The sequence below is a fragment of the Osmerus mordax genome, chromosome 17, assembly GCF_038355195.1.
Source record: "Osmerus mordax isolate fOsmMor3 chromosome 17, fOsmMor3.pri, whole genome shotgun sequence".
NCBI lineage: Eukaryota > Metazoa > Chordata > Actinopteri > Osmeriformes > Osmeridae > Osmerus > Osmerus mordax.
In genome coordinates this window covers 8,075,923-8,100,601 of record NC_090066.1, presented here as the reverse complement: position 1 = coordinate 8,100,601, position 24,679 = coordinate 8,075,923, and the positions used below count along the sequence as shown (strand labels likewise).

Here is a 24,679-nt window from a genome sequence, read left to right as displayed (position 1 = left end):
CAAACAATTTATTGTAGTGTGTAGTGGTTAGGCTATATGCCAACCATATTGCACCTTGGCTTCCAGCAAAACATTTGTTTTACTTTGGCCACAGATAAAAAGGACTGTAATTTTTACCAGACAGTGCAATAATATCATTCTTAGTTTTATAAACGCATGTTGGCTCCTGCAAAATAGTATGGATGTAGGCCAATATTCAGGTATTTTTGGCTTACTTTTTTAGATAGCCTATGCTATCTATTGAGACATTTTGAATATTTCTCTGGGATAAAAGGCATATGACGTGGGTATTGGAAAAAAATCAAGAAGACATTTTAATAAAAACTTGACGGTGACTGAACATAATGAGGTCGATGACTTCATGAAACGTGTAGCGTCATTCCTATTATTTAATTATAAAGAAACGTCTTAACTTAATGAATGACAAATTAAAATGTAAAAGTTAGGTACACCAACATGATGTAACTCATCCCGTAGTCTAATTAATGTCATTATGGATGTATCCAAAGGCTTTCTCTTCAATCTATCTTCAATCAATGGAAAGCCAAAGCCATTTGTGCTTCCAGGGGTGAACAAGATTAGGTCTTGATTTACATCTGGAAGGAACTTCCTGAAAAGGAAGAAAAGAAAAAGGTTTGCGGTTGGTGAGGGTGTGTGAGACTCACTCCGCAGCGTTTATTAAAGAACATGCGCGGGGAATGGATGGTCGTTATGCGGTGTGGATAATTACAGACACTTCTTCTGGTAAGCAGTACTTTTACTTTATAATACTTTAGAGAGTTGCTTTTCTTTATAGCCCGTGCCTGAAGCCCATACAAAACAAGAGACACACCCCTTTTTAATTCATTGTATTAATCGTTTTCCATAAAATATTATAATTATCTTCAACGATAAATAGTTGACTAATCGATGGATACAGTTGTGGTTAGATAATTTATTTCGGTCTTCAAACTCTATTATAGTTACATAAGTGTAGAAGAACTATATGTTCCAGTGCAGAAACCCCTGTGGTCCCCCATAGGAAACTCGCCTATCTCGTCATCGGGCTATTGTACACCTTTTCTATTACTGCAGGCTTTAGAATCTGAATAAGAATACATAAGTCAGTTAATGATTTTTGACAGTTCGTCAGTAATGTGATTAAGCTCACTGCCATTGTTTACAAATGGTGCACATTTCAAAACTCAGCATTAGAGGAAACAACAGGGGAGGTAAATGCATCTCCAAATGGTTGTGATCTTTCAAGAACATTGCAACATTGCTCTATTATTTTCTCCAGGGCTGATGACACGTTAGAATTGCTGGAGGATACAGTTTTTCAAAATATCTAGAACAAAAGAACATCATTATATTCAAGAACAATAACCTAACATCTTCATTATTTGCTGTTATGACTGTGATTTTCTATCATAAAGCTATGAAGTTAATAGGGACACATTAATGTTACATTAAATACTCGATGAACATGATGTTCCTTTTTGTGTTTACGTCTGAAATTGAATCACTGTAAGACGGTTTATTGAAAAATGCCACCAGGAAGGAAGTGCCCCAGGGATTTGTGAAACTACAACCATATGCCTCTCAATGATCTTAATCGCAATGACCAATTACAAATACACAAAAAGGTTGCACCAAATATCATGTTTTAGCATGCTCTGGGATGCACAAACCAATAAGCTATGAATGCGAATACCAAAAATCCACCAATGCCATGGTAGGTATGTTAGACTTCCTGACTTCAGCAGATGTGATGGGGACTTTGTGTCTTTCTCTGAGAGGACAGCCAGATACCCTGGAGCACATCTGGATCCTGCTCAGGGAGGGATTTATAGTTGTATATCCCCTTTGGTTGGATCCTCAGCTAGGCCTCAGTGCCAATGCCAAACCATGCAGTATCTTCACTTCTCCTGGTTGTTTATCTGACTGCTGTTTTGTTTCTCAGTCCATTTGAGCTGGGCCTCTCTTAAGGTCATCTGCTTCTTTGTCTGATTGTTTTTCTGTACATGTTGCCTGTCAAATCTCATTCTCTGTTTGCAGATGCTGCTTGACGAAGAATGAGAAATGGCTCTTTTGAGGAAAAGTGAGTGGCGTTATGATTACTCCTAGCTGGTCCTGATACTGTTTTTTTAAAATGAATCTTAACATTCTCTTTGGATTGAGCAATTCCTACTTGTCGAACAAGTCTCACTGCGTGCCAGTCTTTAAACACTCACACAATAAAACAGTGTTTTGTTAATAATTGAGTTTGCCTAACTTTAACATTGTGTTTGGAGCTGGGCTCAATGCAGTCTTTGTATGGCACGAGCCCTCCAGAGTGTTCCCCAGCAGAGCTGGATTGCATCCAACACCATAAATTATGTGACGTTGCGCATGTGAATGTGCACGTTTGGGTATGTGTGTCTGTCTACCAATCCTGACTTTTCACAGCGCTGATGAGGTAAGCAGGGTGTAGGGCTAGGAATCCAATTTCACTCTCCCACACTCTACTCTTCACTTTCAACTATTACAAAAACATTTATGAACGTTTGGATATGAAGCTGTTTAAGACCACTCCAAAAAAAAAGTCATTTCAATGAGGTGAAAACCTAACATTGGTTATCTGCGGGTTGTTATAGGAACTTTTTAGAGAGGTCACATCATTTTGGGGGGAATGTGCCAGTCTGATGATTGATGACTCAGCTTAACTGCTGCTGCCGACACATGGTTAGGGTCTGTGTGCTGATGAGCAGAATGCCAGGGATGGGAGGGGCTGCCTGGGCTATTATTTTGGATTGGTCATGGTACCTGGAGGAGGGGTCATAAAAGATGAGAGAACTTTGATTGGGTGCAGATGACAAGGCTTTCTTTCATCCCTTCCTCAAGGTAATCAGTTGATTGAAAAGGACGTGACAGCATTATGGGGCAAAGCAGGTTTAAGAAGAGGAGGGGAGAACTGATTAATTGGCCTATCCAAGAATGTGTTTAAACTAATTCAAGTTTTGAAGTCAGTGCAATTGCATTTAAAAGAAGAGCAGCAGGAAACATAATGGAGAGAGAGAGAGGGGAGGACATGCAGGAAATGACACAGGTTGAATTAAAACCCAGGCCCCAGTGACAATGTGTGTGACATTTTCTCCTTGAAAGATATTACACAGTGTTAGCTGTGTTGCTAAAATGTACTTTTGTTATAGGGAAGCACTCTGCAAAGTATCACAAACTGTGCAAGATATTCACATACAGTGTTAGAGAAGTGTACCTTTCTGAATGTTGCCTTTGTCTTTCTGCTTTGTTCCAGTCAACCGCATCCTCCTCACGCTGCTGGTTCTGATGGTGTGTCTCATCCTCCACAGTAAGCTGTTCAGAGCATCACATCGGCCTAAGCACACAGGTATGTCAATGCCCCTCTGGTGAGAACAGGTGAGAACAGGCCTCACTGCAACAAGACGCTCACCTGAGGGCGTCAGTGCAAACCAAGACTATCTGGATTAGACCTTGAAGTTTAAGCTATCCGTGACTAAAGGCATTGCCTTTAATACTGTTACATTTCATATTTTCAATTTGATAATACATTTGAAGTGGTTGTTCATGTCCAAACCAGTACTATGTGCATCTAGGATCCTTTACAGAAATTAAAAGGGATCCTGGACATGAACCTGATATTGCACTGGAGAAGCCCTCAAACATCATACCAGTGGTCATCTGTGCATCTGAGGAGCGCATAGGGGGAACCATGGCAACCATCAACAGTATCCATAGCAACACGGACGCCAGCGTGTTATTCTATATTGTCACTCTTCGTGAGGCTGTGAAGCTTACACGGTTTGTTGCGTCCACAAAATTCTTCCCTCCATCCTTTTTATCTTTTGCAGCAATCCAAGTTCTGAGTTAAAGTCAAAGTTATACACTTCACACACTTGGTCTGGTGAACATCCTAGCCTTTGGTTGTCTTTGTGTGTGTCCCATAGACAGTACATAGAGAAGACCAAGCTGAAGGGAATCAAGTATAAAATTCTGGAGTTCAACCCTATGGTACTGAAAGGAAAGGTGAAACCAGACTCCTCCCGGCCTGACTTGTTGCATCCAGTGAGTATGTGCTGTACTACACGCACACACGCCCTACACACACACACACACACACACACACACACACACACACACACACACACACACACACACACACCCTACACACACACCCAGCATGTGCACACACCTAACTGCTATGTGGACATCCTGGATTGAAGTAACCTCTCTGTCAATTTATTTGCAGCTTAACTTTGTGCGCTTTTACCTACCCATGCTTGATATCAACCATAAAAGAATCATCTACCTGGATGATGACGTAATCGTACAAGGTGTGAATCCTTCATGTGTGAAGTAGAAAGGGCGGGGGGAAATAAAAGAGCCAAGTAATAAACCTCGTTGGTCCTGAGCTTTTTATCTTCTTTTTTTTCTTACGACTATTGCCTCGCTTCGTCGGGTCCAGGTGACATCCAGGAGCTGTACCGAACCAAGCTGGCGCCAGGCCATGCTGCTGCCTTCGCCACAGACTGTGACCTGCCCTCCACACACGAGGTTGTGCGCAGTGTGGGCATGCAGGTGAGTGGATGCATGTGTTGGCCTGAGCACATGAAGAGACTGCTTGTGGCTGCTAGAGGGCAGTATTTACTCAGGAGGACTTTGATCAGCTGCTGTCTGTTTGAACTACGGGAAGCCACCTGACAGTTGCTTATCAAGAGTCTTTGCTTTGCTGCATGCATCTTACGGTGTAATAATTGAAACGCGATCCTTTCTCATTTGAGCCTGTCTCCCAGACTACATACATGGGATTTCTGGACTACAGAAAACAGGTGGTGAGAGATCTGGGAATCAATCCAAGTGATTGCTCCTTCAACCCCGGAGTGTTTGTTGCTGACATGGCGGAATGGAAGAAGCAGAAAATCACCAAACAGCTGGAGAAATGGATGCAGGAGAACTTCAAGTGAGTTGCGTGTTCCATTCGACGCTATTCTTGGAACTGAAATGATGATACCACCTTCTTTTCTTTTGGTTCCCTTCTTCCTCTAGGGAGAACCTCTACAGCAGTGCCATGGCAGGGGGCGTGGCCACTCCGCCCATGTTGATTGTGTTCCATGACAAGTACACGACCATAGACCCACTGTGGCACGTCAGACACCTGGGTGAGGCTGCCGGCACATCTGCACCATCTCACACAGGTCTCCAGACCCCCCAACAAAATGAACTACAGGTTTGGCGAGAAAAACAAGTTCCTCTAAACTCGAGGGTTTCTCATTCATACAGGCTGGAGTCCTGACGCCAGATATTCGGAGACCTTCCTCCAAGAGGCGCACTTGCTGCATTGGAATGGCCGCTTCAAACCTTGGGACTATCCCTGCGTCCACCTGGACCTGTGGGAAAAGTGGTTCATCCCTGACCCCAATGGCAGGTTCTCTTTGATCCGGCCCAAGTGACACACCATGGCTGTAGACTGTACCACATTAGGACCAGGCGTTTGTGAAGTGTCTGGCTTTCCAGGACCTGCTGAGCGGTGTCAGGAGGCTGTGTAAGGACAGTAGCTGATAATGTGGTGTCCTCGTGAAACCAAATGTTTGCTGTTTGAATACTGTTTGATAAGAATCTTGTTGTATTCTTCATCTTTTTTTTTGTCGATCAAAACAGTATTATCATTCTCTACGAAATGCAATGCCTACTCTTGGCTAGTATTGAAATGAATAGTAAGATGCCATTGATGTGTGTATTGTTGTTTTTCGTTGCACAATCCATAATTGTGTTCAATGTATTACCCTTTAAGGATCTGTTTTGAATAAAATGTTGAATTCAACTCCTAAAAGAAGACCAAAAGTTCCTTTTCCGGAAACATTTAATTGTTCTCGTGACAGGAAGTCAACACTCCATAACCGGTCAGTTAAATATTAACAATTTACAGTCATGAGCAACAAGTAAAATGTCTCATTCAAAACGCTATATCCTGCTTGACAAAAATACAAACTCAATGAACATTTTTGAATTACATGATGTACAATTATCTATGACAAAGATATTCTTCTTTACTAGGAAGATCTTAAAAGTCTATGAGTCTGTGGACCAAACGTCTTCCTGACATATAGCGTTTTGGCATGAAACACCAACTGAAAACACAAGAAGTCCCTTAAAAAACCTGTCCATCCTAGCCCCCCCATCAGTAGCAGAGAGATGGACATCTACTCAAATATATGCCCCCCATCCCTCCCCCGTCTTCCCCTTGCTGCCTCATAGCTCGATTTTAGTTCTGGCACCCTGTAATGACAAGAAGAGAGGGACAAACATGAGTTCATCATCCTCCATTTCACAATCCCTCGTTCCTAAGACACTCCCTTTCCCAGCTCACCGTATCCTCCTCTTCCTCCTCCTCCTCTGCTTGAAGTTCCTCTGCATCCTCAGCCTCCTCTTCCTCCACCTGCTCCTCAGGTTCCTCCTCAGGTTCCTCCTCAACCTGAGGAGAGACGTCAAAAACAAAACACTTCAGGGTCTCCCAATCCCAAATCCTGCTCTCCAAACTATGCACTACAGTCTCTTAATCACTGCTCGTGATTGTATGTGGTGTACGTAAGCACATTCGACTTTAGACTTTAATTGTATAGACGTTTTTACGAAGGGCTTCACAGTGGCCCACAGGACAACAACAACAATCAACCTGAAGCCTCAGAGAAGACCAGGAAAAACTCAGCGAGACATGCCCTTCTCCAGAGACAGTTGGTAATGCCACTACGGTGTAGACAGGAGACATACCTGTTCGTTGAGGTCGACGTTCATGCTGAGCCTGAGCATGTGCTCTATCCTGTCTCCGTAGGCCTTGGTGTCGGCCAGCTGGTAGCCGGAGCGCAGGGTGGCCGTCTCAAACAGCACCATGGCCAGGTCTGAGGCCGTCTGGTCCTCCGCATCGCTCTGTGGTAGCCAGGCGGAAGAGGAGTCGGTAAACGACACAGGACGTACGACGCTGGATGTCTGTCACCAAGTCAGCCATCTTGTTCAAGGCTTTTACATTAAACTTACATTGACTCTTTTCAGCATTTCCTTGATGAGTGGGTGTTTGGGATTGATCTCTAGTGTTTTCTTTTGGCTGGCATAGTAACTGGAAAACAACAATGAAACTGTATTAATACAGGGTCATGTCCATGTCCTCAGAGATTTGAGGGCATTATTTTCCAACCAACTCTTACTTTGTGGAGATGTCCTTTCCTGTCTGGTAGGCCTGGGCCTTCATGAGCCTCTCCATGTTTCCTGACCAGCCGTACTGGCTGGCTACCAGGGCACAGGGGGACTTGGTCAGTCTCTGGGAAAGCACAGCCTTCTCAATCTTTGGAAAAAAACATGCAAAAAAAAAAGAAAAGTGTTAACTTTTTGTAAATACAACAAAGATTTTTGTATATTCAATGGGACTAACTATAACAAGTCAAGCAACATGTCGTAACAATTTCTTTGTACAGGATGACCTTGTGACACACTGTGCACAGGATAGATAAATTACTTCAGAGTTTGACTTAAAAGGTTGTGTTGGTCCTTGAGCTTTTTCAAATTGGACCCTGATGTTTGCTAGACTGACCCTGTCTTTCAGGGCCTTTTCCTTCATCCAGGTGGTGAGGGGTTCGTACTCTTTCTCCACTGCCTCCCTCTTCTCCTTGGCCTTGTCGCCCTCGTCGAACGTCACGCCCTCCTTGGCCACGTTCTGGAAGCGCTTGCCGTCGAACTCGGGCAGAGCCTGGACACAGTACTCGTCCACGGGCTCGGTCAGGTAGACCACCTCGTAGCCCTTCTTCAGCAGATTCTCCACAAACGGAGAGGCCTCGGCCTGAGAGAGGAGGACGGCAGGGAGAGTCAGGCTCAGATTACAACACAGACAAAAAAAAAAGGGTCACCCTGGTTCGGATGCCAAACCAGATTTTAGATGTAAAGTATTCTACGAATGTTAGTCAAGGTTTGTATGTATGAACAGGTATCCTTCCTTGAGAATGTCCCTGAACAATGCCCACTGCGCTGATGTTCCACAACTCTCACCTCCTTCCGGCTGGTCCCAGCCATGAAGTAGATCTTGTCCTGCTTCTCCTTCATGCGCTCCACGTACTGCTCCAGGCTGGCCAGCACAGTGTCGCTGTTGGACGTCTGGAAGCGCAGCAGCTTGGCCAGACGGGTCCTGTTGGAGTGGTCCTCGATCACCCCCAGCTTGATGTTGGTGCCGAACTCCTTCCAGAACTTGTCGTTGTACTCCTCCTCGGCGATCTTCTTGATCATGTCCAGGGTCTTGCGCACCAGCTTTTTACGGATGACCTGGTCGGAGAGACGTGAGTTCGGTGAGCGGTCTGCTTGGTTTGACACAGGGAGTACTGGACCGTGGATGGTTTCTCGACCACTGGGCACCTGTGACACCCTTTGTGACGCAGCTTGAAAAAGGGTCTACCCAGGTAAAAGTTGGATTCGATTTTTGGATCTCGCGAAGTGCGGCAGGAGCAGGTCTCACCTTCAGCAGTTTGTGCTGCTGGAGATTCTCTCTGGAGACGTTCAGAGGCAGGTCATCGGAGTCGACCTGAGGAGACGCAAACAGGAGTTACACGCCGTCAACCTTCAAGGGGGCAACGTGTTGGAGGTGTGGATCTGCCCTGATAATACTCACCACGCCCTTCACAAAGTTCAAGTACTTGGGCATCATGTCATGGAAATCATCGGTGATGAAGACTCTACGCACAAACAGCTGCGAACGAGTGAGAGAGAGATGCTGATCGATCGGATGGGAATACAAACAGGACTCGTACAGTGCTGCGGGTAAGACGAGTCTAAAAACCCAGGTGCCCCGCAGGCTACTAGCAACCATACCTTAATGAAGTCGTTCTTCTTGGACCCATACTCGTCGAAAAGACCACGAGGGGCTGTGGAGGGCACAAAGAGGATGGACTTGAAGGTGACCTCGCCCTCTGCAGTGAAGTGGATGTGGGCGATGGGGTCCTCCGTCTCCTGCAAGGACGCAGAACGACCATGATGAGCGGACGCGGCTGGAACACCCAGAGGAGTCGAGCCTTCTAGATGTTTCGAGGAACCTGGTTGGTTCCAGCAGGGGGTCTCACCTTGGAGAAGCTCTTGTAGAAGGCCTTGTACTCGTCCTCCTCCACCTCCTTAGCCGGCCTCTGCCAGATAGGCTTGATGTCGTTCATCAGCTCCCAATCCCACACCGTCTTCTCCACCTAGAGAAAAAAAAGAGAGAACACCAGGCTGCATGGCGGACTTTTCTCCCGGGTAGGTTTTTGCGGTTCAAAAGATGCTCGCGATGCTTTACCTTCTTGGTCTTTGGCTTGTCCTCCTCCTCCTCCTCCTCCACCTCAGCTTCAGCCTCATCCTTCTTCTCTGCCTCAGCCTCGTCCTCATCCAGAGGCTCCTCCACAGTCTCGGTCTGGGCAAGAACAGAGAGAGGCGTCAGGTTTACTGTGCCCAGGCTGCATTCAAATCCCCTTCATGTTCCCCTAGCCAAGTATTGTCCACGGGAGACGTAGAGCACGCAAGGCACAGTGGACTGACCTTGCTGCTCCACACGTAGATAGGGAAGTTGATGAACTGGGAGTATTTGGTTACAAGGTTCTTGATGGTCTGAAGCTCCAGGTAGTCTGACGCTTCCTCCTTCATCACCAAGCTGGGAAAGAGAAGTGCATCTCAGGTTAGGGATCAAGCCGGCTGTGCCATACAGCTGTCTGTTCAACCACCGTCACACTCCTGTTTGCATCACATGAGGGAGACAAATACATCAGGCTTCTCAAACTCCAGTTTGAACTGTAAGACAGGCTTGAATCTGACAGACAAGTATGGTCATAAATATAGTGTAACATAAAGATATCTGTCTGGCCAACCAAAGCAACACTCCCAAATCAGATTCTGCCAACGCTCCCATGAAAGATAAACATCATATTTTGTTATATTGGTTTGAGATGTTGCCAAGTGTTGCCATGCCTACTCACGTGATAGTGGTGCCCCTGCCCAGCGTGTCCCCACGGGGGTCCTCGATGACGGAGAACTCGTTGGAGTCCGACTCCCAGATGTGCTGGGTGCCGTTGTTGTGCTTGGTCGTTACGATGACCTTGTCAGCCACCAGGAAGGCGGAGTAAAAGCCCACACCGAACTGGCCAATCAGCTCAGAGGTGGACTGGCCCTCCCCCTGCATCTCCGTCATCTTGTTGAGGAACTCACTGGTGCCAGACTTGGCGATGGTGCCCAAGTTCTTCACCAGGTCCTCCTTGGTCATGCCGATGCCCGTGTCTGTGATGTGGAGCATGTTCTTCTCCTTGTCGGACTGTGTTGGAGGAAAGGGTGACATGTTGTATGTTATAGTCTACATAGCCATTTGTATCTGTGGGGAAAATAGCTAGGTAATTAGAAACATGTTACAATTCCCTTTGTGGGTTTACTCAAACAAACAAGTCAAGTGTTTAAAGTCATGTACTGGAGGTGTGTATTTGCAATGCAAACCCATGTAAATACAGATGTGGCGGACATGTTAACCACACGGTCTGAGGTATCACTTCTGACAGCTTAGTGTTGAGTAAGAACCTGTTTGGGTGGGTCCCAGCATAACCCAAAGGATAAGTTACCCACCTTGATTTTCACCGTCAGCTCTTCGTTACCGCTGAGTGCATCCTCATTGGTCAGGGACAGCAACCGGATCTTATCCAGGGCATCCGAAGCGTTGGAGATCAGTTCTCTAAGGAAGATCTGCAAAAAGACACCAAAAGAAGCGTTAGCCTTAACATTCTCAGTTGACTGTTACGTCATTCAAATGCATCAACAACAAAATGACCAAATCAAACCACGGGACTACACAGAATGACTTAGTACCATACATTACTCAAATCAATAAAACAAACAAACAAGCATGTATAGACAGACTGACAGATGAAGGAGAATAACTCCTGTGTTGTTTGATGGTAGACATTGAGAAAGCAGACACGAACCTCTTTGTTCTTGTAGAGGGAGTTGATGATGAGCTTCATCATCCTGTTCACTTCAGCCTTGAACACGTGCTTTTCCGATTTCTCACGGATTTCCTTGATCTGAGCTGCGTTCAAGCCATCAAGCTGGATGGCCTCCTCTTCCCTGGATAAGGAGCCAAAAGGGAAATCACAAACAGGCACGAACTAGTAATAACAACTCTGGTTTTCCCCAAAGGGAGGATCAATTAGGCACCATCCTGATATGGCAAGCTCAGATCCTGTTTTGTAGCAGGGCTTGTGTCTAGAAAGAAGTCATTGGGGAAAACTGTGAAGCCAGCTGTGTGTGCCAGCAAAGACGGCACTAGTAGCCGTTTCTCCAAGCAACAGATGAGGAGCTGGTGCACTTACGAAAAATAATGCTTAGAGTGTCAATCCAGAAGGGACAAATATTTTTTCACTCAACTTTTGTTGAGAGTTGGGTGCCCTTGAGGTTGACTTTGAACAGAAACAGCCAGAGGGGGAGGGGATAGGGGGGTAGTGTCAAGATTTATTACACAAGTATCAGAGGTATAACAAGACTGACTAACCTCTGGACAACCTCATCATCTGTCCGTGATCCATCTCTGCTTTTGCCCAGGTCTTCCTCCACTGTGCCATCAATGTCAACATCATCTTCTGCCCTGACTGATGCTGCAGAGCAAAACAATACATTATGGAATCAACAATACTTTTATTTATTGTAATTATACAAAACCCTGCTATCTATCTACAGAATGACTTCAAAGTAAATCCGCTTTATTGGTTTGTTGGTTAATTGCAGGGCTACACCTGACCTTGCATTTTACTCCACCTAATTTAAAAGCCACTTTCATTTGTGTTGCATGAAATATACTTGATCATAAAGAACCACTATAGTCAGTCTACTAATCGTTTAACCCCAGAAGACCTTCCCTAGTACAAGGCAATCATTCTTACAATTAATCAGATAATTTAGTGGCAAATTGATACCAGAGAGTTAACCTTCATGGCTGATAATGTGCACATTCCATTTTCACCTTCTTATCTTATAGTAGGCTACCGGCTAAAGAGATTGCACTGCATAAACCAAACAATGAAAAATTATTATTTCGCACTTTCCAGTGGCCTACGGTAGCTTACTTTACCAAGGCTGAAATACGCTGTAGTTTAAGATACAATGTGGCAGCTGAGAAGTGTCAAGTGAAGCTGTTTCAATTAAGACTTGTTTCATATCTGATGTCTCTAATAACCTCACAAATTAGAGGGCAGATGCCAGTTAAAATACATAGGTACATAATGCAATGTTGCTCCAAGTACAGCATACTGTAATAAATGTTGCTTATTGATAATTACCTACGTTTGCTCAGAGTATTTCATCCCCGACATGCATTTTTATAATGTGCTATAGCCTATAGAAATACATTTCGCTTAAATCAAAATGCATGCAATAAAGTTATAGCTAATTTATCAAAACATTTGTGAAATTTCGCATTCCGTGAAGCTGGACTACTTACTGAACGTTAGCAGAGCACAAATAAAGCCTAGAATCCAAATTCGTTTCATTTTTATAGAGAATTGAATCTGTAGGATGTTTCGGTTTTGTCCCGTTTAACACACCAACGACCCGGTAAGCAGTTGAACTGCTGGGTGACGGGAAAAGGTGACTGTCTTTATCACGTACCATTTACGTTGGAGGCGGATTCCTGTTGGGAGCCTATCTCTGTTCCCCACGCACAACTCTAGACCAATAGCAGATATGCTCGCAGCCACGAACATCCAATCGCAACATTACATGTCCAATTTTACTCGTCCAAAGCGTGTCTAGTCACCATTGGCCGAAGAATACGACGAACAGTGATGAAATGTCATCGTGTAATTGAAGCGTTTTGTTACAATATTTGCATTGCCCGACTTGTGTCTACGGTGAATGGAAACATGTATAAAGTGACTTTATAAATAAAGCATTCAAATTATGGCTGTTGTATTCAAATACCGGGGAACGCTCTAGGTTGAGCCATGCGTTGACCTTAACAACCACTGTTACTATGGTGTGCAAGGCACAGATTGTTTGTGTCAGCTAGTTTTTAACATCAGTGATACAGCGTCAATTGCAGTTTTAGTGTAGGAGAAATGTAGGTTGGTCTCAAAAACAACATAATATTTATTTAGACTTACATTGTTGACAGATTGTTTACCAGATCGTCATCATCACATTTGTGAGTTATGCCAAACAAGCAGTCCTGTCACTACAGGACACACCGTCTGAGGTATGTCTATCTGCTTTTGTTTTAGTTTGTTTGTTTGAGTGTGTGTGTGTGTGTGACTGTGTGTGTAACTCTCCAACAGAAACAAGAGAAAAAGAAATGGAAATGCATTAACACACGTCCAGTAAATGGTTATTTAATGATGCTTCAACAATCATTCATAGTTTTACCAAGGGCTTTTTAGGACAGCTGGTGAGAGTTCCAGAGGCTTGAGATGAACCCTCAGAAGGGAGGTGTCAGGGGAGGATCATACCCCAAAGCCCCACCATGCACAGCCCCTCTGAAGCCTGTGCTGTGCTCCGTCCCAGGAGACCTCCAGCAGGAGGTGCTCTACTTGAAAAACAAGGTGTTCCCCCAGCTTAATGCCCTTTGCCAGGCCAGAGGCACATGCTTCACTCCTGTGGATGTTCAATGGGATAATGATCAGGCCAACCGCAGGTCCTACGACCCTGCCATCCATAGGCCTCCCCTCTCCTCCCAGCAGCTGAAGGTCAGCCTGGACATCATCACACACTCCTCCTCCTTCATCTGTCTCCTGGGCCATAAATATGGGCCCTCCAAGCTAGAGGACTCCCCCCCGCTTCCAGACCCTGGCCCTGCACGAGAGGTCCTCTCTGGGCTGGATCGGAACCTGTGTGTGGCTGCGGAGGGAGGCTATCCCTGGATCCTCACAGGAAAGAACCCGACCAGCTCGGTGACAGAGCTGCAAGTCACCCAGGCGGCCCTAATGGGAGACCAAAGACGATGTTTCTTCTACTTCAGGGACTACTCTGTCCTGGGGGAGATGTACGAGGAGAAGGACGAGCGAGATGAACACAGGAGGTCTTTGCTGAGTGCATTCTCCGAGAAGAGAGAACATGAGAGGTGCAGGGTCCGAGCCCTGAAGAACAGCATCGTGGCCAGCCTCCATCCGGTGAGGTTCTTCCAGACGCCGGAGGAGCTGGGGGTCCTGGTGATGAGGGACTGGAAGGGCCTGATAGAGCAGCTCTGTGGGGCCCTGCTGGATCAGTCTCCGGCTTTAGGCCACCGGGACTCCTTGGAGAGGTATTACCAGGAAGGATTCATCCATTATCTGTGTCACTGGTTTGTTCCCTCCAGCCAGACTACGGCAGTGTTAGAGGCACTCAACACATTCACTCACGGTCTCACCCGAGACACATCTCAGAGTGACAGACTTCTACCAAGGAAGTCAGCACTCCAAACAACAACGTGAGAATTCCAATCTTAGAAAAAATTGAATGAGTCAAAAGCTATGGTTGTGATGGTTTTCCTAACATGACCTCTTGACTTCTTCACTGGCTCAGTCATCCTAACAGCTGGGATTCCGAGAGATCCATGGTCCTCCTCTGTGGTGAGAGGGGTTGTGGGAAGACTTCACTGGTTGCGTGGTGGATCCAGGAGCTCCGAAAGACCCACCCTGGGATCCCGGTGATCCCTTACTTTTGTGGAATCAGCAACTCCAGTGTGGATATTGGATCTGTGCTAAGGCAGTTCACTGTGGCTCTACACCAGGCCTGTTACGGTAAACAGAAGGGTAACCTTTCCCTCTGTCTCAGGTTATATGAGTTCATCTTCCACAAGCGAACCATAATCGACGTTAAAGTGTCGGCTACCCTGATTCTTGTACGAAAAAATAGCCCTTTTTTTGCTCTGCCTTATGCAGCACAAATAAAAATGCAGTGTGTTTGACCTCATTCTTACAACTACCTTTGTGTTTTCGTGCTGTGTGTAGGGAGCCAGCCTGAATGGAATGAAGGGTTGTCAGACCGGGTCAGGCCCAGACCTCTCCATGTTGTGGTCCAGGCTTTCGTTGCTGCTGCTGCCCTGCGACCCTGCATTCTGGTTCTGGATGGACTCGACCGTCTGACTGGAACCCTGGGCCTGTCAATGCAGGAGGTACTGCAGTGCTCCAGTTTATTAATGACAGAAATATAATGGATAGCACATATCTGCCTTTTTAGCTTTTGTTGAAGATAATGTTGAAGATGATGTGTCTTAGTGGAAATATAAATGTCAGTGATTTGCGGTTCAGTACTGTTTCTTCATCTCAATGAATGCATTTGTTCCAGGTTAAAGAGTTGAGCTGGCTCCCAAGCCCTCTGCCCCCCCAGTGTAAGCTAGTCCTCACCACCACTTCCACAGACCTCACCTACAAGAGCCTGACCCTGCGCCCCGACGTCCACACCCTGACCTGCCCCGGCCTGTCTGACCCAGGGGCCCGACGCCGCCTGCTCCTCCACCACCTCCCCCTGCCCAGCCTAGCGCCCCCTGGCCCCCTGCTACAGGACCTCCTGAGGGGGAGGCTAGGCTGCCTACCCCTGTACCTGGCTCTGGTGGCTGGAGAGCTGCAGACCTGTGGTGTTCTGAGGGGAGCTCGGGAGGTGGAGGGGCTGATGGAGGGCTATACAGAAGTGGACTCAGTGGCCGAGCTGTGGGTGAGGGTGGTCCAGCGCTGGTCACGTGACTACGGGGATGGGGTGTATGAAGGAACACCGAGCATGGCCGAACAGACTAAACCTCTTGTTCTAGTCTCTGAAACAGGTAGTAGCATCTTCTGTAGGTTGGTACATGGCAAGGACAGATGAGTCCAAGTGTGCCCAGGTATCAAAATATGTGACCTCTTGTGCCCAGGTCCAGCAAGGACAGATAGCTGTATGATTAGGGATACTTTTGAACCGATTCCCTTTTCCCTGTCTCTCCAGATCTGAGGGGCTGGCTGTGGGACTCTCTCTGCCTGGTCCACCTCTCCCGCTCTGGCCTGACAGAGGGGCAGATCTGGGCCTTGCTGGAGGTTCTGGGTCACAAGGTGCCAGAGCCTCTGGAGTGGGCCCGCTTTCGTTCAGCTACCATGCTGTGGATTCAGGAAAAACCCAGCGGGGCACTGAGTTTCACACACCAGTCACTGACCCAGGCCATGGACCTCCTGCTGATGAGTGAGCAAACAGCTAGAGGCCTGTGGTTGATATTTGGACGATTCAGCGATTTAGGTGGCATTACCTCAGTTAAAGCTGAAATAGTCTCCCTTAATAGAGAACCTTTTTGATTTGTTCCCCTTCAGTTTATCTCTGTGTTTTGTTATGCAGAGATCCCCCATAGGAGAGGCCCCGGGGGGTCGACCAGAACCAGGAGGGCCTACCAGCTCACCCTGGCCCAGTACTTCCAGGGGCAGAGCAGGGAGACAGGCAGCTGGGGGAAGGTGTTAGAAGAGGTCCCCTGGCTCCTGGAGCAACGTGAGGCCTGGGGACAGCTGCATGCCTTCCTCACAGACCCCGAGTAGGAACATGGACACACACTAAAAGACACAGAACACAGTAGACACACACAACCTAGACCCACGCTGGGTCCGGATAGAGAACTGTAGTTGAGTCTGTCCAGTACTAACATCATGTATTTTCTTTCTCCAGGACTGTAGAACAACTGTCCTCAAGCTGGAGCCAGTGTCCTCAGCTGAGGATAGACATAGCCAGGTCCTGGACCATCTTGACCCTCAAAGGTTACGACCCCTGCACTTCATATCAGAGACTGTTGGGAAATGAAGTCCGCGGTCCTCCCTCTGGTTTAATAGATCCATGGGGGCCCTCACCTGGGACGTGTACAGGTAGCTTCACCATAACGTATGAAGTTCCACTGACTTTTATTGTTAACTTCTAAAATATGTGAAGTTTCGTTTTCCCCCTGTAAATGCCGATTCAGTGCCGAGAGAAACAGCAGGCACCAATGCCTTCGTCACCGAGACACAAAACCTAGACAAAGGTCAATATCGATCAGTGATAAAACAAATAATCCCCATGACCTTACCTGGTGTGATTCCGTCTCATTACAAATAAGTGACACGTGGTGATCTTTAATCCGCGTTCTCCCAGCAGACGCGGTCTGGGTGTGTGAGTCACCAGTGAGGGCGAGAGTGGCGGTGTTTGTGTCTGAGCTGCTGCTCTGCCTGAGCAGGGAGCAGCAAGCAGAATGTCTCCTGCTGCAGGCCCTGGACACTCTCACACAGGTAAGACTGTCTCGCTGCGAACCAACACGATGGGATTGGACCGGATTTGACCCTTGACATACCCTACCGTGTTGAATGAAATGAACCCATGTGTTTTGGTTGAGTAATCCCATTGCTTTCAAACGTAAAAGTATCGTGGTGCATCGTTTGTGGATCGAGCATCACTTTTCTAAAGCCAGTTTGATCCTTCACACTTGGCTCCTCCTCTACCGTGCTCTCCCAGGCTGGAGAGGAGGACACAGAGAGAGCGGGGCTGCTGTTGGACGTGCAGCACACCTTGGCTGAGCTGTGCGTGGCCACGGGCCGGGCCGGACAGGCCGTGACACACTTTACCTCGGCTCTGAGGACCGTCCAGACCATCGCCACCGGCTGCTCTCAGGAACCCGAGGGCCAGCTCGTCAGGATAGGTTACTGTCTAGACCCAGACACGGCGAGCTATGCTCGCGTCCGTCCCAAAATACAAGCACGACGCTCTGGGGACAGTTGTCCCTCTCCAGTTCACTTCTGCATCACACTGACCAGATATCCATTGCAGGACATGGGTGTAAACGCCCGTGAGGACGTGTGTGTTTGATTGACTCTCCCCACAGGTCAGCTGCTCTGTACGCTCTGCCAGCTGATGTTTGCTGAGGGTTGTGTGGAAGAGGCCTCCCGGATTCTGAGTGACATCATCAGCCTAGGTCATCACATGGTTCACCCGTGCGCTAAGGCTACTGTTTCTATGCTCCAGGCGTCGCACAGGTGTGTAGACTGCACTAATTATCCACCTACTGTTGACGACACCACCATGAACTGGAAATGTTCAGATGAACTCGAGAGATTTATGTGTGTGGACGTTTCTTTGTTGTTACTCAAGTGTTGTTGTAAATGAAGGTCGTGCCATGCAATTGTGGCGAATCACCCAACAGGATAAGCCTGGATCATCGAAATGCATGTGAGGCTGAGAGCCTTCTCCAAGCAGCCCTGGAGATCAGGAGGAGCTGGTATGGTGGGGAGCACCCTCTAGTGGTGGAGGTGGAGGAACGCCTGGCAGATGTCTGGGCAGCAAGCTACAACACCGGGTCAGAAGACCAGTCTCGCACTGTCTGTTGCTTCTCTCTGTTGATCGTGCTCACTGGTTTAACTGCTGTGCATTGATTCCCTCCACCTCCTCTTCACACTGTGCAAACACTGTGGAAATATTTAGATTGAAGTGGACCGAGGCGTTGCGGTTGTATCGACACGCAGTGCGTGTGAGAGGCCAGGAAGTGAGGCCCCCTCGCCCCCTCGACGCACCACTTGGTCAGGCTAAGGGATGCAGTCTGGCCCTCACCTTGATCAAACTTGGTAACTGACGTGTTCAAGTTTCAGGCGCCTCAAACTTTCCCACTCGAGGTATTCGTGTTTACTGATGTGTGTGTTAATGTGTGTGTGTGTTAATGGGCGTGTGTGTGTGTTAATGTGTGTGTCCTGTAACAGGCAGGATGCTTGGGCAGAGCTCCAGTAAGACAGAGAGGAGTGAGGCCGAGGACCTGTTCCAGACAGCCCTGGACCTGAGCCTCTGCTCTCTGGGCCCTGAACACACGCTCACCAAAGACATACAACAGTAAGCAAGAACACACCTAAATGTGTCTCTGCATTTCCAGTCTTTCCGGAATTGTTTGTGTGAATCTTGCATCAGTTCATGCCTCAAAAATCCTCCTAGGATTTGGACCGGAGCGTTCAGGCAGACTGTGGCTTCCTGTGACCCCATGTCCAGACCTCCGTCACACAAGAGGCTGAGTGGAAGCCGACCCTTCACAGCCAGCACAGTGTCCCACAGGGGCGCATCACACACCCCTCTCGCCCCCTCCAGGACCAGACCCCAGTCAGGCTGGAGTGTCACTCAATCAAACCAAGACCCAGAATCAGTAAAGAACCAGAATCAGAGAGCAGGGTTGAGCCAACTGGCCCCCTGGTCAGCTGTCCAGACCACTGTATTTGGCCCAAAGAGTGACATCAGCAACTTAACACCCAGGCCCAAAACTGCGCCAAGTTCTAGCTCACGTTCTGCTGACAGAACCAGGGTTCCACAGCGGGCAGGCTGGTGCCACCTGCCAGGGCGGTACCTACTGGAGGACCAGATGGTGACTGCTCTCAGCACACAGATTGGTCCTCCAGTATTGAGGCACAGATATGCCCCAATGCTCAGAAAGACAGATTGTGGCCCTACCCCTCTGCGGGTCACGGAAGATAAAAGACCAAATCAGTTTATTTTCGGAGGGAAGTTTAGTTTTTGAATATTTATTGACATAGTGATGTGTATACATAACAATTCTTATTAAATTCATATTTTTATGTATTAATGACTAGCTGGTTCTATGAAATTCAGTGAATCACATTCCACAATTAGAAGTATCACTTGACTCTTGTAGTTTTGATGTTGGCCAGAAGAGGGCACCGTGAGCACCTGTGAGACAAGGTGAAGTGTGTGTAGTCTCAGAGGATCTGAATGAAAGGGTTGCTTGAGCAACAGCCTACTGTATGTTCCATTTGCTGTGACGTGAGGTGTGTTTCTGTTTAAGCTGGTTTGGATCACCATGTGGGGTAATATCGAGTTAAGGTCATATGTTCTTGTCTGTGTGTGTGTGTGTGTGTGTGTGTGTGTGTCTGTACTGTGCATGGCTCTTGCACCACTTTCTCTTATTGTATAAATTATTATTTTTGTTTCAATCAAGCTGACTCATTGTGTCATGGTTAGGGTAAACCATTTGTGATTGAATTGTTTTTAAAGAAATATGCCATCATGTAACCCCAGCACTGTAAATCCTGTATGGACAAAAATTATGTTTCTCCTTGTCTTCATGTCAAACAGTATAGTGGGACAGAATAAGGATCTACTGTGTCATTTGTGCATGCTCTATTGTGATGATAAATTCAAATACACAGTGAAATACATAGTGTTTAATCAGAATCGTGGTGTGTTAAGATCTTGCCTTGAATTGCAGAATAACCATGAGTGAACCAGAGTGAGATAATAAATTGGGGGGAGGGGGGGTAGTCTATGTGTGAGACTGCACGTATACTAACCTCTGCTCTGGAGAAAAGGGTTGGGGGGGAAGGACTTGGCAGACCTGAGAGAGAATGTGTTGTGTCGTAAAGTTGTGTCAACGTGTACAGGATGAAACAGAGGAGGCTGTATCGTTTGGGTACAGATACAGAATCCATTTTGCGACGTGTAAAATGTGTGTGTGTGTGTGATGTCACGTCCCAGTCTTCTGTGGTTGCTGAGCCTCTTGTGAGCAAGTGTGAGGATGACTCTGCCGACCAGTTAAGTGCTTCTCCATACCTCTTCCTTTTCCTTTTCATTCCTCGGGCTAAAATAAATGTATCCTGCAGACAGTAATAGATCATGACACTCTCTCTCGTCCACACATACTTCAACTTCAAAATAGAACTGTGGTGGGAATTGCACTTTAGTTCCATTTGAAGTTAATATGAGCCAGAAGATATGTATATTTATCCTCATTCAAGATATCTAAAACCCAAAAGTGAACTGCCAGTCACTGCTGTCTTTGAAGAACCCCCCCCAAAAGTTCAAGAATTCTTCTCCTGAGGCAGCTGACTCGCTCTCTTTGGGTTTTCACCTGCTTTCTTTCCAAACTGCTATTATGTGTTAGGTAATATTAGCCCGTCAATGTTTCAAATACGACACTCCAGAGCTGGCCCATTCATTTCCATTGACACCAAGCGATTACCGTCAATCATGGTGTGGAATCTGTTACAGGAGCTGGTGATACGGGGGGAGTTGTCCTCAGGCTAAACTGAGTGTGGCCATCCTGAGTGTATATGTGGGTTTCACAGAATGTAGAAGTAAGACACGCTTCAAAATTCCCCATGTACCCATGATGTGCATTACACAGAAATTATGACAACTGACAATATTTGATTCAAGTGGTTACTTTTACAGTAACATGACTTCAGTGTCATTGATGGGGCTATCAAGACTCACGATCAGAGAACTCCATGGTTACACAAAAGCTCGTTTCCCAACCCTTCTCCTTTTTTGGTCATGTAAGGCTTTGAAACACCAGACCAACATATAAAGGACCCAGGCCTGTTCTGTACTATCATACTCAAACTCCCACTACCCAAATGCATCCTCTAAATTGCCAGTTAAAACAAAATGTCATCTGATTTTCCAGAGTCCCCCTGACTTCAGGTCTCTCACAATTGTTTCCACTCTTAAATCCCGGGATTTAAGTGTGATTACAGGAGCCAAGTAATGTTATACTAAGGGCTTACAGTGGGCAGAATCCATCTACCACCGGTGATTGCTTACTATAACAGTCGTAGCATATAGCTTCAAAGCTTCCCTTTATTATTCTGTCAAATTATGTGTGACAACATGGATCTTGGTGTGTGCGTGTGGTAGGTGTTTCTTGTTCCTCCTCTCCTTTAACCAGTGAAAGAGCCTGTGTGCACATCTCTAATGTATACAAACTGAGTACCACTGGACAGCTGTGTGAGGGAAATGATATTGTGCTTGTAAATCTCTTGCTTTCATTTGCTCTCTCTTACTCCCTTTCTCTTTCACTCTCACGTGTTCTCTCGAAATGAGTCACAGATTCTCCCGCCAGCTCATAGTTGCCTTGCCGAGTCTTGTTTCTTATTCCCTTATCCACCCAGTCGGGGAGAGACCGCCAGAGTGGTGGACGTGATTCCAGACAGGTACTCCATCCTTCTGGACCCAAGACCAACCACCAATCACGGGGCAGAAACACTAACAAAGCTTCATAGGAACTACAGTGTTGCGCTGAGAAACGAACCCCTATCTGTGCCCTTGAGACTTATCTCTCGTTCCCTGGTTATCTGTCGTGTCATGCACATTCAGAGCTTCTTCCCAAGTCAGGAAACCAAGCTCCTCTAGGATGATGACCTATTACAATGCTGCCTATGTGTGGTACTCTCTCTTACAAGTCACTGTTACCCAGCACAGACAGAGATTGTCATTAATAACAACAGTGACGTAATCGTCGACTGAACCCCCTCGACCCCAAACAAGCCACTTTGTCACTTTGAATGGGTGATTTCACGGAAGAGACCAAAGTGATTCTGAGTGGCCTGGTGACAGTCATGTGATTAATCCTTGGTAGCATGGGGAAGGTTACAGGAACAAGCTCAAGCAGCGCTCCTATGGTCATCCCAACCAGTTTTGGTATCGAAAAGAAGTTATCCGGTTGTGTCTCTGTGGCACAGTGTTGGTGCGTGTGTGCTGAACATGATGTGTATGGACGGTGCTGTGCCGGGTCTGTGTGTGTCAGTGTGTTGGTGTGTGTTGTTGTCATGTCCTTAGAATCTAACTCTGGATGGAAAAGCTGGAGAATGACCCTCCTCCAACCGGCATGGGAATACCCCCTGCTGAAAACCTACCACCTAAACACACCATATAACTATCAAACTTCAGTGAAACGAATAGAAGAAGATGTCATTAGCCTCTAAGGATGGCACGCCATGGCGTGTTGGAATGTAAATGTTATGACAGTGGGCGGGGGTCAATGTTGAGACAGGAGTGCCTGGTCAGGTACGTGAGGTGAGGTGTCTGTCTTCTGTCACACGCATGCATGCATGCGCGCACACACACCCACACACACTTCCACCTCCATCCCGATGGATCAAACATATCTCATCTCAATCGTTCCCACCCGCCCTCCACATTCCTGGCGGCCTCTCCTTCCTCCCTCCATCGTTAATCTCTCTCCGCTCCTCTCCCTCACACTCAGCTCCTGCTCTGTCTATGAACGTCTTCCTCTTCCCATCTCTCTCGCGTGACTTCCCTCGCCCCACTTCTCCAGGTCTCTCTCTCATTTATCTCTCTCTTTTTCTTTTATTTATCTGTCTCTCTCTCTCTTTTATTTACCTCTTTCTTTTTCTTTTCGACCCTCGTGTTCTCCGTCTCCTCGTCTCTGGTTGGGGTGGAGGCGTAGCTGGTCTACACAGAGTACACACTGTCCCATGTTCAGGAGTGGAATCCCTTCACGGGGGTTACAGCCCCTGATGCTCACCAGATCTGGTCCGTCAGTAGTGTGAGATCCCATTCAGTATTCGAAAATACGTTTGCTTCAGGAGTTTGACCAACATTTCCTGCATAGTCAATGCGGTGTACAGGTAGTTTTGCAAAAAACAAGTTCAAAGACAACATTTGTCATTTGACAGTTTCTCAGCCGATTTATCTGGGATTGCAAGGAGATGAAGCCCAAATCTAACACCACGTCCCTGTAAATGAATGGTCTGTTTTTCTGTTTGAAGTGGTTAGATTCAGGTCACTGCACAGAGGTGGATCTACCAGTTCTGGAAACGTCTGGTGAGTAATACAATATCAGTCAATGTGTAATTTGAAATGATGTAACCCTGCTACATGGTTGCAGAACATGCACCTCGCACACTCTCCTCAAGTCATATGCCAGACCTGGATCAGTTACCGAGATATTTAAAACTTAAACGTAAACCAATTCAAGCACACACGAGTATTCAGTTGTATTTGCAAATAGTAATTGAGCCAGTCTGGAAGGTTACACCAGTCTTGTGATGTGGTCCCATGCATGCAGGCTCCCGTGATGCCTGATACACAGCTCAGTTTAAGCTGACATAGGTCATCTACGTCTGGACAGCTGGTGACATAACTGGCACTCTGGGCTCTTGGATACGATGTCACACACACACACACAATCGGGTGACCTCACACCACACTGCAGGGGGTCGGCACTCTGGTTCAGGACGACCGAGGACAGATCAGATGAATGATAAACCACAGGGATGTTTGCTTTAGTGCTACACCTGCAGCACAGTCAGGCGATCTGCCCAATCTCGTCCTCGCGTTCCCTCCACCTCTCCACCAGACCATCCTCCTCTTCCTCCTCTCCCCTTCCACTCTTGTTCCACCTGTTCTGTCCGCCAACCAGCTCTCACTGGCGTGGTAGGGGAGGGTTCGGTAAGTGCCCCCTCCCAGCCAATCAGTAAGCCGAGTGCTACTTTCCATCATGATGTGGAGTTCGGATCATGTGCCATTCAAAAGTTTCCATACTTTCTCTTCGTTATATTCAGTTCACACTTCGTTGATGTAAGACTATCAATGATTTACCAGCAGAGAGCCAAGAGTATTGGATCAGTGCATTTTGGTCAAGGCCATTGAAATGCGGGCATTTCCTCCGTGATTGCACCACTGCCTAGCTTGGACATTAATTTTTTCAGTGTGTAAGTGTAAACCTTCAGTAACACAGTTGGAGTGTATAGTTCTGGTGTCTTTTTTGGAGTGGAATCTGCTCAGTACTTTCAGGTGCTGTGTAGCGTTCCATAGTATTTGATGTTTGGTAACTATCATATTTTCAAGTAGCCAATTTGAAAAAGCTATTGTATAAAACACACATGCATACTCACATACACACAGACAAGTACACACCCTGATATGTGCACACAAATCTGATTCCCACACCATACAT

At 46.8% G+C, this 24,679-nt stretch overlaps 3 protein-coding genes across 6 annotated transcripts; 2 read left to right on the top strand and 1 right to left on the bottom strand.

Annotated features, from left to right (window-relative positions):
* Nucleotides 1–615: 615 nt before the first annotated feature.
* On the top strand, nucleotides 616–5,813 carry glt8d2 (glycosyltransferase 8 domain containing 2). 4 transcript variants are annotated; one of them, XM_067254495.1, is made up of 10 exons: nucleotides 616–744; nucleotides 2,038–2,080; nucleotides 3,275–3,367; nucleotides 3,594–3,798; nucleotides 3,945–4,062; nucleotides 4,247–4,331; nucleotides 4,463–4,575; nucleotides 4,791–4,957; nucleotides 5,044–5,156; nucleotides 5,278–5,813. In XM_067254495.1, the coding sequence occupies exons 2-10, from the start codon at nucleotides 2,062–2,064 to the stop codon at nucleotides 5,445–5,447; spliced, it is 1,083 nt and encodes a 360-aa protein (XP_067110596.1). In that variant the 5' UTR covers nucleotides 616–744; nucleotides 2,038–2,061; the 3' UTR covers nucleotides 5,448–5,813. The 4 variants fall into 4 exon arrangements, with proteins under 4 accessions (XP_067110596.1, XP_067110595.1, XP_067110597.1 ...); XM_067254494.1 differs by having other exon boundaries at nucleotides 4,779–4,957; XM_067254496.1 differs by lacking the exons at nucleotides 616–744; nucleotides 2,038–2,080 and adding an exon at nucleotides 2,386–2,437 and having other exon boundaries at nucleotides 4,779–4,957.
* Nucleotides 5,814–6,226: 413 nt separating this feature from the next.
* Nucleotides 6,227–12,597, bottom strand: hsp90b1 (heat shock protein 90, beta (grp94), member 1). Its single transcript, XM_067254033.1, has 18 exons — nucleotides 12,476–12,597; nucleotides 11,531–11,633; nucleotides 10,965–11,106; nucleotides 10,609–10,725; nucleotides 9,975–10,306; nucleotides 9,541–9,652; nucleotides 9,302–9,415; nucleotides 9,093–9,209; nucleotides 8,845–8,982; nucleotides 8,645–8,722; nucleotides 8,492–8,557; nucleotides 8,032–8,301; nucleotides 7,580–7,825; nucleotides 7,197–7,333; nucleotides 7,030–7,108; nucleotides 6,766–6,921; nucleotides 6,365–6,469; nucleotides 6,227–6,273 (listed from the first exon to the last, which is right to left on the bottom strand). Exons 1-18 carry the CDS (start codon nucleotides 12,522–12,524, stop codon nucleotides 6,247–6,249), a joined length of 2,388 nt encoding a protein of 795 aa, XP_067110134.1. The 5' UTR covers nucleotides 12,525–12,597; the 3' UTR covers nucleotides 6,227–6,246.
* Nucleotides 12,598–13,439: 842 nt separating this feature from the next.
* Nucleotides 13,440–19,496, top strand: ttc41 (tetratricopeptide repeat domain 41). The gene is given in 16 exon segments (XM_067255004.1): nucleotides 13,440–14,434; nucleotides 14,530–14,747; nucleotides 14,958–15,121; nucleotides 15,295–15,766; nucleotides 15,928–16,158; nucleotides 16,309–16,498; nucleotides 16,630–16,823; nucleotides 16,907–16,978; nucleotides 17,092–17,222; nucleotides 17,446–17,629; nucleotides 17,813–17,963; nucleotides 18,131–18,283; nucleotides 18,409–18,548; nucleotides 18,681–18,807; nucleotides 18,907–19,393; nucleotides 19,395–19,496. Coding segments are annotated over 16 exon segments (4,011 nt in total).
* The last annotated feature ends 5,183 nt before the right edge of the window (nucleotides 19,497–24,679 follow it).